Source organism: Capricornis sumatraensis, chromosome 8, assembly GCF_032405125.1.
Source record: "Capricornis sumatraensis isolate serow.1 chromosome 8, serow.2, whole genome shotgun sequence".
Classification (NCBI taxonomy): Eukaryota; Metazoa; Chordata; class Mammalia; order Artiodactyla; family Bovidae; genus Capricornis; species Capricornis sumatraensis.
Window position 1 is genome coordinate 105,882,055 of NC_091076.1, and position 19,315 is coordinate 105,901,369.

Here is a 19,315-nt window from a genome sequence, read left to right on the forward strand (position 1 = left end):
TTTTAGCATTTCCTGCTAAATCTAGAATTTCTGCTGGGCACAGATCTACCCAGAGAAATTTCAGATCGTCATGCAGGCAGGCTGTTGTGTGAGACTGGCATTCAAACAAGCTCGAGCCTCTCCTAAAATGAAACCAGAACAAAAATCTACCCTCCTTCTCTTCATACCCGCCTCGGGCTCCCGCCCCCACCCCTCCATAGCCTGACGCCTCCACTCCCCCTCCGCTCTCTAAGGCAAACTTCTGCCCCACTCACCATTCCCACCCTGAGAGCTCACATCCAATGAGCACATCTAGTCCTGATCTGCCTGAAGCATCAGACCACACTGGTCCCTCCCTCCTTGAAATCAGCTCTTTCTTTGGTTTGTGGAACATCTCTCTCTCCTGGGCTTCCTCTCGTGTCTCTGGCCACCTGTGATGTTTGCTCTTGACGTTTGTTTCTGTTTGTCTGTGTGTTTGGATGCATTGAACAGCACATGGGATCGTAGTTTCCTGACCAGTGTTCGAACCCACACCCCCTGCTCTGTCTGTCTTTTTTTCCCTCTGAGGCATTTTATTTGTATACAGTCCATCCCTAGAAAAAGGACCCAAGGATTTTTTTCCCTCCTGTACATTTTCATCTTGCTTCTGATGCCAGCTGAGGTTGTCAGGACAGTGTCAGGACAAATCAATGAGCTGGGAGCAGGTTATTCTGCATTCTTCTAGATCTTTGAGGTGCACATCAAATCTGGGGCTGATCACTCCACGCTTATTCCTTCCTTCTTCTAGGCCATGCTGCCCAGCTTGCAGGATCCTAGTTCCCTTACCAGGGACTGAACCCATGCCTTTGGCAGTGAAAGAGCAGAGTCCTAACCACTAGACTGCTAGGGAATTCCCAAAAGATGAGTCTTTATTTACAGTTTTGATATTCTGTCCATCATAGATTTTTGCATTAATTTTGATTTGGTGAAATATTGCCTTAAATATTATTTATCTTGTTTCCTGAGTTTTTTGCCTCCTCCCCTTTGTATATGTCCGCCTCCAGCCTGTGATCATCGATGATATCAAATTCGCCGATGTAACCATGCTTTGTCATCACAATTAGAAGCCCGACGATGATTCTGGAGCATGGCCTAACATGGCGTTTGCTTCCCTTTTTGGTATTGTTGATACGCTTGAGTGCATCAGTCAGGACATTCGTGAGCACCATTCTGGCAGCCCAGAAAGACGGCAGAAAGAGCTCTTTCTTTTTTAAAATGTTTATTCATTTATTTACTTTGGCTGCTCCAGGTCTTGGTTGCAGCATGCAGGATCTTCAGTTGAGGCACGGAGATCTAGGTTCCTGACGGAGGTGGGGGGCGGTGGGGGGGTGGGGGGGTGGGGACCTCAGGTAAAACAAACAACACTCCTGCTGGCCCAATTTACATAGGACAAGCCCGGGGGTGGGGGGCGGACATATACAAAGAGGAGCCAGAGCTCTCTCTCGCTTTCTCTCCTGCATGCGGGGCCGCTCTTCTCTTCGCATCTTTGGATCAACGTGCCCTCACGCCTTGAAGATGGATTTTCCTGCTATCTTCTAAATAAAATAGAGCTGTACACTGATTTGTCTAAGAGCTATCACACGGTCCTTTTGAGACCTGAGAACTATAACACGGTCTATCCAAGACCTGAGAGCTGTGACACGATGAGGGAGCTTTAATGCCCGTCACTCCAAATCTCTTTGTTGTGATGGAACAAAAGCCGAGGAGCGTACACTCGCGTGACAAATCCACCTGCCAATACAGGAGAAGTGGCTTCAATCCTTCGGTTGGGAAAATCTCCTGGAAAAGGAAATGGGAACCCACTCCCATACTCTTGCCGGGAAAATCTCATAGACAGAGAAGCCTGGTGGGCTACCGTCCATGGGGTTGCAAAGAGTCGAACACGACTGAGCGGCTGAGCCCATGTGTGCGCACTTAAATGCCGAGCCCTTGGCGAGGATCTCACTGGCTTCAACCTAGTCTTGGCTCTACCTGAAATGCACCATGTTTTCCAGCTGTCTGGTTTGAGGAGCTCTGGGAGTTGTATTAATCTTCAGGAAACACAAGTGATATCTCAATCCATGCCTTCCTACAGATCAGCAAACAGAGGCCAGAGAGGTCTTTGTCTCTCCCCTCACACACCTGCTGGAGGGCCCTCAGCCTCAAAGAATCTTGAAGCTAGAGGGGAGGTCGAGATGGAAACCAGGGAAGAATACACAGGTCCTTTGCATCTATCTGGATGCAGTGGGCACATGGACCTGGCTTCAGGAGGGAGAAAAGGATGCAAAGGAAAAAGGAACCAGGTGAGCGGCCATTCCTGGGCCACTTGCACCCAGCCAGCCCAGCCTGACCCAGGAAAGGATCGAGTTGGCCTTCCACCCTCTGACCGCTGGAAGTGTTCCTTCAGTCCTTAGGTCAATATCAATTAAGTGCTGGCTCAGATGGTAAAGAATCTGCAATGAAGGAGACCCAGGTTCAATCCCTGGGTCAGGAAGATTTCCTGGAGAATGGAGTACACTCCAGTATTCTTGCCTGGAGAATCTCACGGACAGAGGACTCTGGCAGTCCACGGGGTCGCAAACAGTTGGACACAACTGAGTTATTTTCACACTTTCACATGTGGCAGGCATGTGCTAAGCAAGAGAGACCAACATGACATCCCTAGCATGAAGCTGGTCTGATGGAGAATTCCCACATGAAACAAGGTGGGTGCCAGGAGGGATGCATGTAGAAAGTGACGGCAGGAGAGGGGAGGGCCCACCTGGCTTAGGGAGAAGAGGGCTTGCAAGTGGCTTTCTGGGGCAAAACATGTCTTAGTTAAGTGTGTTTAAGTGATTCCTCGGGTTTTTGTTTTTTGACTGCACTCGGTCTTAGCTGCAGAATGCAGGATTTTTAGTTGCGTCATGTGGGATCTAGTTCATTGACCAGGGATGGAACCTGGGTCCTCTGCATTAGGAGTTCAGAGTCTTAGCCACTGGACCGCTAGAGAAGTGGTCCCTCCTTCTCATCACTTGTTACTTTCTCCTCCTTAGTCCTTAAGACTCATTTGAGGGACTTCCTCATTGCAGAACTAAGATCCCACATGCTGTAGGGCTCAGCCAAAAAAAAAAGAAATAGTAATGAGGAGGAAGAATAAGGTAGGGGGTGAGGGTGGAAGCATGCTCCCAGCAGAGGGGATGGCAGGGGCAAAGGGCAGGAGGTGAGCCAGGTTGAAGAGGAGAACAGAGCAGGGCTGGTGACGCAGTCCATGAGAAGTACTGGGCACTGATGTTCGAGGCAAGGAGCTGGGGTGGGAGTGGGGATGGGACTGGGTCAGCAGGGAAGGCTGGAGATGGTTTACCTCTTTATTTTTTATTTTTGTATTTTTTTTTATTTATGTTTGGCTGTGCCAGGGCTCCGTTGCCGAGTGGGCTTTCCCCAGTTACGGCGAGCGAGGGTTTTTTGTCATGCATGGGTTTTGCATTGTGGTGGCTTCTCCTGTGGAGCATGGGTTCTAGGCTGGCAGGCTTCAGTAGTTTGGTTTCCCAGGTTCTAGAGCGCAGGCTCAATAGTTGTGATGGATGTGATTAGTTGCTCCATGCCATGTGGGATCTTCCCTGACCAGGGATCGAACCTGTGTCTCCTGCATTGGCAGGTGGATTCTTTACCACTGAGCCACCAGGGAAGCCCGGTGTACCTCTGTAGAGCTGGTGGGACCTAGTCCAGGTCCCCAACAGATTGCCTTTCTCATGGAAGAAAACTGTAGGGTTTGTGCTTATGCGGGCTTAGGGGAGATGCTCCTGACAGCCCTCCAGTAGCTACTGCATTACAGGCAGGGCCTCTGCCAGAGGCTCCCACAAATGTCCCCTCCCTTCCACCTCCAGCCTGCATACACCCTCTCATGGGGGAGGGAAGAGTTAAGACTCCTTCTTGAGGCTCCTGCCAGCTGGTCCTGCTTCCTGCTCTGTCCTCACCTGTGCGATGGGATGACAAGATGAACAGAAACCTTTGCTGCTACCAGGGTCCTTCAGCTCCATCCTTTCACCCTCCCACCCCATGAGTTTGGGTCAAACTCTTGGTAACATCCAGGAAGCAACATCTTTGATTTCGGCTGGGCTGCCACTTGCCACCCACCTCTAGAGGGAATCAGGGAAGGAGTTAAAGATAAAACAAAGCTGTAGGACAGATGTGAGGATGTAACATTATGTCATGTTACGTTTTGAAAGTAACTTTGGAAAATGCATGATAGTTGCGTCTTCTAGCTACAACATCTACATCTTTATAACAAAAGAAGACTGCAAGGAAATCCTCCAGGAGAGGTTACCTCTGCAGAGAGGTGGTAAGGATTATGGTAGGAATATCTTCTTTAAAAAAAAAAAAAATTATCTTTGGCCGTGCTGGGTCTTCATTGCTGTGCTCGGGCTTTCTCTAGTTGTGGAGAACATGGCGGAGGCGGGGACGGGTTTACTGTCTAGTTGTGGGGCAAGCGTTTCTCATTGTGGTGAATTATTTTATTGCAGAACATGGCCTCTAGTGGGAGCAGGCTCAGTAGTTGCAGCTCACGCGCCCTGGAGTGCTTGGGCTCAGTAGTTGTGGTGCATGGCTTAGCTGTCCCTTGGAATGCGGGGTTTTCCCAACCAGGGATGGAACCCAGGTTCCTTGTGTTGGCAGGCAAATTCTTTACTACTAAGCCAACAGAGAAGCCCCGGAATATTTTATTTTCTTTTGCATTTCTATATTTTGTACATTTTCTACAATGAATGTGCTATTGGAGGGGTGGTGTAGCATAGTGATTGAATAAGCAGACTGGGTTTGAATCTGGCTTCGCAATTCCTGTGCCTTCGCGATCTTGAACAAGGCACTTCTTATCCTCAGTTTCCTCCTGCGCAGGGTGGGGGTTGTTATTAGAATTAAATGAGCTCAGTTTTGCCATCAACATTCCATTTGCTATGAACAGGGCCCCTGGTGTGCAGTAAGCATTACGTGTTTGTTAAATAAAAGCAAAATTACTTTTACCAAATATGCAAAATATATATATTTTAAAAATTTCCCAAGTAATATAAGGACATAATCTTGTGAGAAATGACACAGGAATTTTTTAAGTGAAATAACACTTGGGAAGATTAGTTTACAGTCTGTTTGGATTCGCATTAAAAAAATATTCGTTGTGTTAAGGCAGGAGCAGGAAGGCATGAGAAGAATGTGGGTGGCAATCTAGGGACAGCACCTTCCTTGGTCTCTTCACGGGGAAAGGCCGAGGCCAGGGGTCACCCATGTGGATTATGGAAGCGCTCTGGCTGATCCTGCACCCTGAATCACCCGCTATGATATACTCACCGAGGAGGCAAATGCTGAGCCAAGAACCCCAACATTTTGGTTTCTTAATCAGCCTCACTGACACACAGGTGGGCTTGCTGTTTGGCTTTCTGAAATACTGGCGAGCATCTGATGACCCCCCCACACACACACACCAGGACTACTATTGTGGACCCCCAGGGGCTTACGAACTTGGGGAGCTGTTTAAGCGGACAAGTAACATGCATTTGATGTGGGTTTCACACCAGCGTGTGCCTGAGCATATCAGGCTCCAGCATCACACACCACGTGAAGGCTCCTTCAGAACCTGGAGGAGCTGGTGAGGGAGGCCCCTCCATCGGCTCCCCCGTGGGGAAGGACTCATATCCGTGGAGCTGGCTCTTGCTGTCTCCTTGGGTCACACTTTTTACCTTCTCAGCATTTAAAAAATTTTTATCTGGCTGCGACAGGCCCTAGTTGCAGCACCTTTGATCTTCATCACGGAATCTTTAGTTGCTGCACATGGGTTCTTGTTCCCCGACCAGGGGTCGAACCTGGGCCCCCTGCACTGGGAGCTCAGAGTCTTAGCCACCAGACCACCAGGGAAGTTCCCCTCAGCCTTTCCTGACCTCAGTCCATGGACTGCTTTGGGGGAGTGGGGAGGCAAGATTTAAGCATTTTGGCATGCAAGCTTTCCCCCCAAAGGGAAAAGGTTTATGTTTCATATCTACCCATCCACACTAGTAGCACTGGTGAGGAATGGAAGTTACTGGACTGGTGCTGAGTGGAGCCTCCAGGGAGGAAGGTCAGCAGAACCACAGCCCAGGGTCAGAGCAGCCACAGGGTGCCCTGCTCTGTGAGGCCATCCGAGCGCACCTTCCACCTGCCAATCGGCCACCCTGCCAGGCCCCAGAGTGAGAAACAAAGGTCACTGACGTCTCTGGCGACAAGCCAGGTGGGGATGGAATTCAGGCACGCCCTGGTTCTGGACCACCTTGCCCCAGGGAGTTTTCTCCCCCGTGACTGTCTCATTTCCTCTTCTGAGCCAATCATTAACCCTCCTGGGGTCCCCCCCCCCCCTGCATGAGAAGCCACAGGAACAAGTGACTGGTCGAGGCTGGAAATGTCCAGGCCGCTTCCCTAAAGGGGCTGAGTCCCCGGTCACACAGCTGCCGTGGTTGGAGGGCAGGGCCCAGCCTCTCCCTGTGACTTCCACATGGTCTGGCTTGGCTGGGCAGGTCAGACGGAAGAGACCTGGATGTGAATGAAGCCCCTTGGCTTCCAGGCAGTGCTACCCAGGGGAGCTGTGTGCGGTGGGCTTAAGGCTGGGGGTCGGGGAGAGCAGCTTCCAGGCACCCACCCACCCGGAGAGCTTCAGTTCCACATGCTCCTCAGCTGCAAAACACCAGCCATGTGAGAAAAACTCTTGCTGGGCAGAGGAATGGGGGCCCCAGCCCCGTCTGGACAGAGGCCCTCAGCCTTTTGGGGAGGGAGGTCTGACACAGTCATGATTCCCCGGCTTAACTCCCTAGCCTCCAGTCAAGCCAGTAACTCAGAACACCTCTACCCTCGTGGGTCAGGTGCCAACTCTCCCTCTGGCCACCTGCGGGGGAGGAGTCACCTGCGGGGAGGAGCCCCGCCCACTTCTGGGCAACCTGAGACCCTCTGACGGGGCTTGGGAGCTCACGGGTCGGGGAGGCCGAGCATCCTGGTCAGGAATTCCCCCCTCTGGAGGCCACCGGACTGTCGCCAGTCCCAGGGGGATCGCCAGCCTGGTTCAGAGCCCCTTCTCCCGTGACAATGGGGACGGGAGGATCGGCCTGTTTTCGGGGATCCCCAGGACCTCCCGGGACTCCTGGGTGGTCGTCGCTAGTGAAATCCAGGCAGCGGGTCGGGAGGCGGGTTCACCGCCCGCCCCTCCACCCCCGGGCCAGGGGACCCCGCGGAGCCGGCCACCCTCCCCGGCGCGCCCCTCCCCTCGGGCGCAGCCAGCGCTCGAGTCCAGCTTTATTGGCCTAGGCCTCGGAGGGGCGCTGCTTGAGCGTGACCGAGGCGCCGCTGCTGACCATGACGGCGGGGTAGAGCGGCTCCAGGAAGGAGGCGAGGAAGCGGTAGAGGAGGCTCACGCCGCCCGCCACGCTGTAGAAGGAGAGGCAACCCGCAGCGCAGTCGAGCATCACGCCGAGCGTGCGGTGGTAGCCGCCGTGCAGCACCGTCTGCGTGTTGTTGTGCCACACGGAGAACTTGAGCGAGTCCCACTCCAGGCACCACGAGTAGGGATTGCGGCCCAGCAGATAGACGATGCTGCGGCGCGGGCGGTCGCCGAGCGGGGGGCTGCGGCGGTAGGTGACGCCCAGGCACACCCACGAGTTGGACACGTCGGCCTCCCAGTAGTGGCGGCCCTCGGCCAGGCCCCGCGAGCACAGCACCTGCGGCCACTGCTTGAAGCCCGGGAAGGGGCCGCCCGCCGCGAAGGGCTCCAGGAGGATGCCCAGGTTCAGCACCGAGTGGGTCTCCTTGAACAGGAAGAGCTCCTCGCTGGCTGTGGTGGGGTCGAAGTTCAGGTTGCAGTAACCTGGGCCGAGGGGGTATGGAAAAGGGGGCTAGGGTCCGCGGGCCAGGGAGCAGAGCGCTGGAGGTCTAGAGAGGGGAGGGCCAAAGCTCACAGCTTTGGCACAAAAGTCACCAAGTGCTTCCACCGCCAGCTCCCAAGACTGGCCCCCCCATTCCCCTCTCTAAGTCTTCAACTCTGCCCGCAGGGGTGGACACTGTCTGGCTGGGTGCTGTCCAAAGGCCTGCCTTCCTAGAGAGGTGGACAGCCAAGAGTCCCCCTATCTGCCCTCCCCCCACCAAACCCTAACAGGACCCCCTTATCGGTTTGTGCAGGACACAAGACTGGGTGGGACTGAGGGAGCGTCAGGGGCTCCTGGAGGAGGTCGCTCAGAAGGGGTCATCAGAGGGTTCATCCACTGTGACCCTGGAGACCTCAGAGACATCACCGATGATTTCTTAGAGAGTCACTTGGTCCCTCACCCAGCCTGGGAGAGGGGCTGCAGGGACATTAACTGAAAAGGGAGCCTGACTGTAGAAGGGTCATCCAAGCTGGCTTGGCTAAAGTCCAGGGGAGGTCGGCAGGCACCCAGCTGAGGGCAGAGCCTGAGCCACATCAGGGCCACAGAGGGCTGCAGAGCTGGCCTCTGGGTGTTGGTGGAGGCCCTGCCACCCATGGACGGGGACAGGACAGCCTTCTCCCTTCCTCTTAGGGCCGTGGAGTCACAGACCTTCTGAGGTCTCTAGTCCAGAGTACAAGGTCAGGGCAGGAAAGACCTGGCATCTCTCTGGAGCCCTGGCCTGCATGGAGGTGGGGCTGGGTCGGTCGGGCAAACAAGGGCCCTGTTCCTTTCCTTCCCAACCTTGGGGCTGGACCCCAGGACTGAGGACTCACACTTGAGAAGTATTTTCCTGTCCACATCCGGGGGCAGCACCTCATAGGAGTTCATCTTAATGCCTGGGGAAGACGGAGGGGCTTTGCTGAGGACACTTTCACAGCCCAGTGCCCTTCCAGAGAGAGGCATGGGCTTTCAGGAGGTTGAGTCACCTGGACAAGGCGCACACAGACAGGCCCAGCTCTCTTACAAGTGCCTGGAATCCCAACCGCTGCCCTCGGAGCAGCCCATCCCCAGAAGGCAGGTGGGTCTCCAGTCGCCCCAGGCAAGCAGGTTCTAACTAACCCTTCAGGAGGAGCTGGTTGATGAAGCTGAGACCCATGTCCACCAGTCGGGTCCGGAGCTCCGCCAAGGTCTCTGGCAGCTGGAGGAAGCTCTGCTTCTCCTCACAGTTGGTGCCCATCAGGGGCTCCATGCAGGCAGGGAAGTGCTTCAGCCTGGGCAACTCCTGCAGGCAGGGAGGGGCTGGCAGTACCACTTGTTAGCCAGGCCCCAAGCAAGGGCCAGGGGCTTAAGCGGTTCCCCAGAACCAGGAGGCAGGCGGGAAAGCTGCCCATGTTCAAACCCGGACAGCTTTCTCCCCTCCTCCTGGCTTTTCGGACATCTGAGTTAGGGCTGTCAAAGCCCCTGCAGTCCAGTGGACGTTGCGATGGGCCTGGGCGGTGGGGGTGGGGAGGGGCCTTGCCTGCAGAAACTGCTGGTCGCTGCGGTTGGCGAGCAGGCTGCGGAGCCAGATGCTGTCCCCCTCCAGCTTCAGGAGCCGGTGGTGACTCTGCTGGATGGAGCCGCCCAGCTTCCCCAGGGCGGTGGCCTCCTCTTTCTCCACGAAATCCAGCACCTTCACCTGCATCTGTTTGATCTCCTGGATGATCTCCGAGAAGCAGGCGTTCACCTCGTCCCGAGTCGCCTGGATCAATTTCTGGGGCAGGGGTGGAGGGGCAGAGAGGTGTCTTTGAGCCCCAGCTCCTTATCCTCCTAGTCAGGGCCCAGAGCTGGCTGAGGCATCACCTCTCTGTTTGCCTGGCCCCACAGCAGCCACTCCAAGCCCTTGAGAGGCCCCCCTCAGCCTGAAGCAGGGCGCTGGGAAAGCCTGGGCTGGAGGTGGCAATGGGCCAAGCTTACCGAGAGAAAAGCCACCTGGCCCCGGTGCTTTTGGCTGTCGGAGGTGATGATCAACATCTGGTTCTCCACGTTGGCCTGGACCTTCCGAACTTCGACCTGGGGTGAGAAGGTGAGGTGGAAGAGGAGTGGGCCGGTGATTCAGAGAGGTGCCGTAGCAGAAGCCCTCTGTGGGCAGTCGCATGTCAGAGCTCAGAAGAAACACACCTCTTAAAAAAAAAAAAACCCTTATTTAGCTGCATCAGGTCTTAGCTGCAGCACATAGATCTTTCCTTTCAGTACATAGACTCTCTAGCTGTGGCATGTGGGATCTTCGTTCCCCTACCAGGGATTGAACCTGTGTCCCCTGCATTGCAGGGCAGATTCTTAACCACTGGGCCACTAGGGAAGTCCCACCTCTTATGTTCTTCAGAGGTCTGATGAGAATGAGGATGGGTAGGCTGAAGGGTAGATGACCCAGGGACACCCCTTTTTTGGCTGCGACGTATGTAGGATCTTAGTTCCCCAACTAGGGATCGAACCTGTGCCCCCTGAAATGGAAGTGCAGAGTCCTAACCACTGGACCATCAGGGAAGTCCCTCGGGGCCACTCTGCTCCTGTTCTCTCATTCCCTGAGAGACTCCCCATTCTTAGGGATCAGGTTCTCTGCTTCTGACAGCTGATGACCATAGGGTTCAGATCACAAGCAGCAGCTATGGAGGGGTTTGGTGATTTGAGAAGCCTGGGCGGGGCGCAGTGGGGCAAGCAGGGGTCGATCAGATGAGGAGCCCTTGGCTCCCTGGGGCAGTGCCACCAGGTCCAGGCAGAACTGTGTCCCCAAGTCCTTTCACATAAGCCTTTAGTCTCAGCTCCCCCAGAGGCTCAGCGGTAAAGAATCTGCACAAGGAGACACTCAGGAGATGCGGGTTTGATCCCTGGGTCGGGAAAATCCCTTGGAGGAGGAAGTGGCAACCCACTCCAGTGTTCTTGTCTGAAAAATTCCAAGGACAGTGGAGTCTGACAGGCTGCAGTCCATGGGGTCACAGAGTCAGACAGGACTGAGCCTCTGAGCACAAGCACGTCCCCGGAGCGGGCGCTGTCACGATTCACAACCTACTGTAGGACAGTGGGTACCAGGTACCTGTCTGTGAACTGTTGCTGACCCACAACAAAAGAAGCAGCTTGTGCCAGGCTGTAAATCAACACATTTCTCCCTTTGTTGAGAAGGTCCTGATGTGAAAAAATTGTCAGCTGAACTAAACAGTGGGGTGAGTCGGCTTACGTTCTGGCCCAAGCTTCTTTCTTGCAGGTGGCTACGCTGGAATAGCACAGTTCTAGAATATGTTTGATAGAATGTTTCAAATATAAGCACTCCAACAAAGAAAGCAATCCAAATGGAGAAAACCTAATTTGAAAATAGAAAAAAAGGAAGGGATTCACCCAACCTGACATGTTTGTATGTTGATATGTTACCTTTCAGCCATTCCTTTTTCTGTGCAAAAATATTTTTAAATAGGATTCATCACAAATAACTTTGGATCCTTTTTTTTTTTTAAAAAAAGAACTAACCATTTTATTAATTTTTTTTTTGAGCACAGTGCACGGCATGAGGGACCTTCCCCCACCAGGGATAAACCCGTGCTCCCCTAAGTGGAAGCAGAGTCTTAACCACCTGACTGCCAGGGAAGTCCCTGGATCCTGATTCAATCCGTCTGGTGGCACTTCTTCATGTCTTGCCAGGACCCTTGTGAGCATCACTTTGGGTGCTTTAGTCACCAAGTGGTGTCCAGCTCTTTGCAACCCCATGGACTGTAGCCTGCCAGGCTTCTCTGTCCATGGGATTTTCCAAGCAAGAGTACTGGAGTGGGTTGTCATTTCGTTCTCCAGGGGATCTGCCTGACTCAGGAATTGAATCCAGGTCTCCTGCGCTGCAGAATTCCGAGCACCATTTTAATGGCTGGAGAAGGAAATGGCAACCCACTCCAGTGTTCTTGCCTGGAGAACCCCATGGACGGAGGAGCCTGGGAGCCTAATCTATGGGGTTGCAGAGAGTCAGACATGACTGAGAGACTAAGGACACTTTAATGGCTACAATCCTTTCCTTCCCAGAAAGGTGTGCCTGGAACAGAGTCCTCTTGCTCCTCGGCCTCCCCTCCCCCATTTACCCTCTCCCCCTCCCCCTCCCCTCCCCCATCCTCCCCGCTCCCAGCCCACCTCCTTGCGCGCGCGCTCCTCCTCCAGCGGGATGGTGTCGTGGTTCTTGTGCTCCTCCAACAGGCAGGCCCCGCACACGCAGCAGCCCTCCGTGCGGCAGTACAGCCGCCGGAGCTTGCGGTGCTTGCGGCACAGCCGGCTCTTGAGGTCCCACACGGGCTCCAGCAGCTGGTGCCCCTCGAACACCTGGTCCTCTAAGTGGCTGCGCAGGTGCTTCTCGCACAGGGAGGCCACGCACTGCAGGCACGACTTGACGGACTTGAGCTTCTCGGGGGCACAGAAGTCGCAGGGCACGTCCCTGGGCCCGGCCAGGCTCCGTGAGGACCCCAAGGTCTGGCCCTTGGCCTGGGTGAAGCAGGTCACCATCTCCTCCAGGATGACGTTCTTGCAGAGGCGAGGCCGCGTGGGGAAGCTCTCCCGGCACTGAGGGCAGTAGAGGGGCTCGCCCATGGTGGCCTGGTAGTCCCAGAAACCCTGGAGGCAGCTCATGCAGAAGTTGTGCCCGCAGGCCGTGGTGACTGGGTTGCGGAACACCTCCAGGCAAACAGGACAGAGGACTTGGTCCTCCAGCGTGCAGAGACTGCTGTCATTCATCAGGAACTGGCCTTGGGGAGCTCCTGAGAGCTTGGCGGTGGGCTGCAGGGCTGGGGCTTGGTCCTGGACTGGCCCTGGGAAGACGAGGCAAAGCCAGGTTGAAGCCAGGGTGGGATTTGAGGGGCCTTTGAGGGGGACCCCTTTTCTTCTGTTGGAAGCAGCTGGTCTGCCCATGGGGTACCGGGACTGCCATTGGTCAACCCACACAGGGGCATAAACTGAAGCTTGTGTTTTTGTCCCTGCCCAAATTCCTGGGAGAAATCTTGGACAAGAAGGTAGGTAGGCAGGAAGAAGTCACATGGTGACAAGGGAAACGAGCCGTTTCCCTGGCCCTTTGGGAGAAAGGTCAGCGCACAAGTACTTACGTGAAACTCTCTGCATGTCAAGGAGAGCCAGAGGCTTGCTGCCCTGTGGATGGAGGGAAGAGAACACCTGGGTGCTTAGGCCCGCGTTGGGGCGGGGGGCGAGGTCCCAGGTCTCCAGCTGCCGGGAGGTCTCCCAGCCCAGTGTGCCCCCACCCCAGCCCTTTACATCCCCCGAGGTTGGACGACCACCTTCTCACCTTTCCCTTTGGCTGCTGTTGCGTGGTCCCCCTATCGAGTTGGACCCCCTCCTTGAGACTGCCCACAGTTTTGCTCCTGATGTCACAGTTCAAGCATGACCAGCCCCAGCCTTCTGCTTGTGATGTCAGCAGGGCAAAACAGACTCAATAAAGGAAGACATGAAGATAAGTAAATAGTAAAACATGGTATTCCAGTTAATTAAAAAAACATACACATTACACTTGATTATTAACAATGTTGTGTGCCTCAGTTAACCATATATATTCATCTTCTTCCTGAATGTCTTTATAGGGTTATAAGGATTTTTAAAGCTTTTCATCATCATAGAAATTGATGGCAAATGCCTCCTAGAGTTTGAATAATGCTTTTTTGAGGGGCGGTGGGGCGGAGGGGAAGGGCAAGGTAGTACATGGAAGGGCTTCTCAGTGGCACTAGTGGTAAAGAACCCGCCTGCCAAGCAGGAGACTTGAGTTGGATCCCTGGGTGGGGAAGATCCCCTGGAGAAGGGAACAGATGCCCACTCCAGTATTCTTGCCTGGAGAATCCCATGAACAGAGGAGCCTGGCGGGCTACAGCCCATGGGGTCGCAAAGAGTAGGGCACGGCTGAAGCGACTTAGCACACACGCACATGTGCACATGGAAATCTACTTTTAATATTTTCCAGGAAAATTTACTTCAGAAAAAAAGAAAGAGGTGCCACTCGACATGCTGCAGTGGTGAGGGGTCCTGCCCACCCAGGATACTCTTTGCTCTGGAACCTTCATTCCAGGCAGGAGACAGAGTCGCTACTGCACCCAGGGCCCCTTGCAGTGGACGTGGGGGACTCAGTTTACTAAGCAGAGAAGGAAAGTGGCAACTAAGTGGCAGTGAGATCTTGGGCAAGTTGTTTCATCTTTTGGGACCTTGGTTCTCTGGTGAATCCACAGGGTTGTTGTAGAAGAGATCTCAAGGCTCATTCCTGATTTGAAGTTGAGTGAGCCAAACATTATCCGGTTGGTGATGCTCAAGATTGTTGCTTTCCACTGTGGTTCTGATCCTCAGAAGGAAAAGATGACTGAAGCTTAGGAGAGAGTCTCATCACTGCGACAGCTTCTTGTCAGTGTTTGTTTACCCAGCCTTCTCACCCAAGAAGATACACGCCCTGAAAAGTTTGCAGTGTGCCCCTCTTTCTGTTTTTTGGGCCATGCAGCATGCAGGATCTTAGTTCCCCGACCAGTGATGGAGCCCATGTCCCCGGCAGTGGAAGCACTGAGTCTTAAATCACTGGACCACCACGGAAGTCCCAATATGTTACTTAAAAAAAAAAAATTATATTTATTTGACTGCTCCAGATCTTAGTTATGGCATGTGGGATCTAGCTCCCTGACCAGGGATTGAAACTGGGCCCTCTGCCTTGGGAGCGTCTTAGCCACTGGACCAGTGAAGTCCTCCTCTTTACTTCTGAAGAATATTTTCACTTGGTAATTCTACATTGGCAGCTATTTTCTTTTCAGTATTTTGGAGATTTAATTCCACTATCTTTTTTTAAAAAAAATTATTTTTATTGTTATTTATTTTTTGGCCATGCTGCACAGAATATGAGATCTTAGTTCCCCCACCAGGGATCACCTTTCCCCGCTGCGTTGGAAGCATGGAGTCTTAACCACTGTGCTGCCAGGGAAGTCCCCTCCACTGTCTTCTGGTTTATATTTTACTGTTGAGAAGCTGACTGTCAGTCTTATTGCCGATTCTTTGAAGGTAACCTTTTTCTCCGTTTCTGGTGACTTGTAAGGTTTTCTCCAAATGTGTTTTCATTTTGCCATTTCTATATTGTTGTTCAGTTGCTAAGTCGTGTTCGACTCTTTGTGATCCCATGGACTCCAGCATGCCAGGCTTCCCGGTCCTTCACTGTCTCCTGGAGTTTGATGTGTGTTCTTATTTATCCTCCTTAGGATTTGTAGGGCTTCTTTTATTTGGCCGCCTTGGGTCTTAGTTGTGGCACATGGGGTCTTTCGCTGCGGTGTACGGACTCTCTAGTTCTGGCACTCGGGCATTAGTAGTTGCGACATGCAACTTAGTTCCCCAACCAGGGAAATCTTAAGTTTCCTATCAGGGATGGAACCCGAGTTCCCTGCGTTGCAAGGCAGATTCTTAACCACTGCATTACAAAGTGCCTGTAGGGATTCTGGAATATGAGGCTGCCTTTACGTATCTCAGAGGACCTTGATTACAGCTCAGCATTTCTACCCCTCTGCCTCTACCCAGGTTCCGATGAATACTCCCTTAGCCATTAGGCAGCTAGCTGCTTGGCTGTTTCCTCTCTGCCTCCAGAATTCCCCTCTCCCTCCAGAATTCCCCTCTCCCACTCAAGCAGCAGGACTCCAGGACTCAGCTTTCGTTGTCAGTGCCTCCGGTTGGATCCCTGGGTTAGGAGGATCCCCTGGAGAAGGGATAGGCTACCCACTCCAGTATTCTTGCCTGGAGAATCCCCATGGATAGAGGAGCCTGGCAGGCTACAGTCCATGAAGTCGCAAAGGGTCAGACACGACTGAACGACTAAGCCCAGTACAGCACATTTCCAGGCACAGAAGTGGACGTTTGCTGGAGCCCTGATAGAAGCGAGAGCTGAGCACCACGTCCCTTCTGCACCTGCCAACTACCCCCTTCTCCAACTTCAGGGTCTCATTCAAGAACTCGGCGGCGTCTTCCAAACCCTCCCCCCTCCAATAAGTGCTTATCGGCTATCCATCATAATTGCACGAAGGAGGGCATATTTGGAGGGTGTTTTGCCAACTGTGTGGACAGTGCATGTGTGGAGCCTATCAGAATGAAATATGAGGAGGAGCAACAGCCCAAGCTTAGACATAAAGCCATCCAAGAATATCCAAGGGGACCTGCTCACAATTTTCTTACAAGAAAGCTGAGAAAAACGAACTATTAGTCTTCTGTCCACTTCATGTGTTTTTCTAGAAATAATTAACAGAAAACCAACCGGTTAAAAATACTCAAATTTAGATATGAGACTTAGATTTTTTAAAAAATATCTATTTATCTGGCTGTGTCAGATTGTAGCTGTGACACTCGGGGTCTCTGTTGCCGCACACGCTAGTTGCTGTGGGTGGGCTTAGTTGCTCTGCAACATGTGGGATCTTAGTTCCCCGAACAGGGATCAAACCCACGTCACCTGCGTCGGAAGGTGGGTTATTAACCTTTGGGCCATCAGATTTCTGAGCTGCCAAATGTGACATCTGACTTGGGGAAAATAAACAGGACACAAAAGCACAAAGGCAAGCCCACAAGGGCAAAAATATGACTCACGAGGGCAAAAGCTAGAATTGGTTAAACTGAATTAAATTTCCACCAAAAATCCCTTGGAAAACCATGACCTTAATGAAAATATTTTTAAGAAATAATGAAATAGAAAAGAACAATGTAATTGCATTGTATAGAATTAAACTGACTTCACAGAGTAGCGGTTCACTCCGGGGGAAAGCTTCACTGACGAGGATCCTTCTGCGCGGTATGGTTCTTATGAAAAATTCAGCTTTGATCTGCCACCTGGGCTTATGACTGAGCAGATTCAGTGGAACTGAAATGATCTGTGAACAGTGCCTTATAGAGCCTCCAGCAAGTCCCAACAGGAGACTCAGCACGCGGACTCCAGGGTTTCGGAATAGACCCATGACTCCTTTTACAGCGACCCTCCTTTTGAGGGCTTCCCAGGTGGATCAGTGGCAAAGAGTCCGCCTGGAATGCGGGAGACCCGGATTCCATCCCTGGGTCGGGAAGAGCCTCTGGAGAAGGGCATGGCAACCCACCCAGTATTCTTGCCTGGAGAATTCCATGGACCAAGGAGCCTGGCGGCTACAAAGAGTCGGACACAATGGAGTGACTAATTCTTTTTTCTTTCTTCTCCTCTTGAGAAACAGTCCCTGCTCCCTCATCATGGGAATCAAGAGACCATATGGCCTGAGTTGCCCATCAAAACCTACAAAGCTAATCTGAGGGGTAATTAACATAGCCCAGAAATAGATGTGACTGTCTCTCAGACCTGGGAACAACGACTGTTTGCAGTGTCTTATGTTAGGGCTTCTTGGTCCATGGAATTCTCCAGGCAAGAATACTGGGTGGGTTGCCATGCCCTTCTCCAGAGGCTCTTCCCGACCCAGGGATGGAATCTGGGTCTCCCGCATTCCAGGCGGACTCTTTGCCACTGATCCACCTGGGAAGCCCTCGAAAGGAGAGTCGTGGCTTCCCTGGTGGCTCAGAGAGTAAAGTCGTCTGCCTGCAATGTGGGAGACCTGGGTTCGACCCCTGGGTTGGGAAGATCCCCTGGAGAAGGAAATGGCAACCCATTCCAGTATTGCCTGGAGAATCCCATGGATAGAGGAGCCTGGTGGGCTGCAGTCCATGGGGTCTCAAACAGTCCGACATGACTGAGCGACTTCACTTTCACGTTAGGGGAGAGGGTAAGATTGTCTTTGTGTAAAGAGTAGCTGCATCTTGTCACATGGAGGCATAAAAGTTATTCTTACCATTTTGTATGAAGTTCAAATATACATAGAAGTGAGTTTATGGATACTGAGCAGCCCCAGCTGTGGTTCCTCTCAGTCCCAACCCACCCAGACTGCCGGGTGCTGCTGGGGCTGAGAAGCTGCCGTAAGGGACGTGTGAGGGAGCTGGGGGGGAGAAAGAAGATGGGCCCCTTCCTGTTATCAGAGCAACCACAGCAGCGCAGCTTCACTCTGGCAGCAACAGCTGGTCCTGGCAGCAACAGCTGCTCCCGGCAGTGTGGTGAGCCCCGATGGCAGCATCCCTCGCAGGGCCCCTCCTTGACTATGTACGCGTTGTATGTGTCTTTGCCATTCCCCAACCAGGGATCGAACCTGGGCCCACTGCAGTGGAAGTGTGGAGTCTTAAGCACTGGACCACCAGGGAAGTCCCGCCTCAACCTTTTATTTTTCATTCTGTTTAAAAATTTCTTTTATTTTTGGCTGTGCTGGTTCTTCACTGCTGTGCAGGCTTTCTCTAGTTGGCGGTGAACAGGGGCTACTCCGTGGTGTGCGAGCTTCTCTCTGCAGTGGCCTCTGCTCTTGTGGAGCACGGGCTCAACAGTTGTGACGTGTCAGCTTAACTGCTGCTCCACATGTGGAAATCTTCCTGGATCAGGGATCGAACCTGTTTCTGCTGCCTTGGCAGGTGGATTGTTTACTAATGAGCCATCACGGAAGCCCTGCATCCTGACCTTTAATAATGCCAACCTCTTTTCTTTGTTCCCCAGAATTGGGAACAAATGGGCTTCCCAGGTAGCTCAGTGGTAAAGAATCCACCTGCCAAGGCAGGAGATGCAGGAGACCTGGGTTTGATCCCTGGGTCGGGAAGATCCCCTGGAAGAGCAAATGGCAACCCACTCTAGTTATTCTTGCCTTGCAAATCCCATGGACAGAGGAGCCTGGTGGGCTGCAGTCCATGGGGTCACAAAGAGTCGGCCACGACTGAACAACTGAACACGCACACACACCTGGGAGCAGTAACTGTCCTGGGACCCCCACGGCTGACACCCGAGCCCCCAGGCCTTTTCCTTTCCCTCCTACTTACAACTGCTGTGGCCTCCTGTGGGAGCTGTTACAGCCACAGCCCCTCTCAGTACTTTTCTGTGTACATACCTCCTCCCCAGCCGTCAGCGCCCTGTAGGAGAGACGGCCTAACTCTTTCAGAAGATCCCGCACCCTGCCCAATGACTTAGGGATCAACACTTAAAACTTGTGTGACTGGATTCTCACCTCACGTTCTTCCTCATCCTCCTGGCAGAGAAAATGGGCACCCCATCACCTGTTCTCTTCCAGGAAGACTTCTTTCCCTTAAAGACCATCTCCCACTCCCCCGTCTCCTTCCTGCTCTCCTGCAGGAAGCCCGTCTGTCCCACCTTCTGTCCCTTGGCACTCTCTGGTCCTTTCAGATGCAGTGGAATGGAAGCCAGGAGAAAGGTCCAGCCCCTTCCCTCCTCCCCGGCCCCCCAGGCAGTCTTAGCAGCAGGAGAAACGAGCACTCTGTAAGAAGCTCTGCTACAAAAGGGTGCAGTGACATTCCTCTCCTGAGGACAGTGTGAGAATCATCAATGTTGAGCGACAGGACTCCAGGAGCTCTGA

At 53.0% G+C, this 19,315-nt stretch overlaps 1 protein-coding gene across 1 annotated transcript; it reads right to left on the reverse strand.

Annotated features, from left to right (window-relative positions):
* Positions 1–7,286: 7,286 nt before the first annotated feature.
* On the reverse strand, positions 7,287–18,966 carry LOC138083700 (E3 ubiquitin-protein ligase TRIM65-like). The gene is made up of 9 exons (XM_068977522.1): positions 18,950–18,966; positions 13,186–13,261; positions 12,989–13,031; positions 12,030–12,697; positions 9,840–9,935; positions 9,403–9,636; positions 9,003–9,165; positions 8,717–8,779; positions 7,287–7,846 (listed from the first exon to the last, which is right to left on the reverse strand). Exons 1-9 carry the CDS (start codon positions 18,964–18,966, stop codon positions 7,287–7,289), a joined length of 1,920 nt encoding a protein of 639 aa, XP_068833623.1.
* Between the last annotated feature and the right edge of the window lie 349 nt (positions 18,967–19,315).

Coding starts and splice junctions, on each gene's coding strand:
- LOC138083700 (XM_068977522.1), bottom strand. Junction 12,698..12,988: donor TGACATGCAGAGAGTTTCAC/GTAAGTACTTGT, acceptor TCGTCTTCCCAG/GGCCAGTCCAGGACCAAGCC. Junction 9,936..12,029: donor AGGAGCGCGCGCGCAAGGAG/GTGGGCTGGGAG, acceptor TTCTCACCCCAG/GTCGAAGTTCGGAAGGTCCA.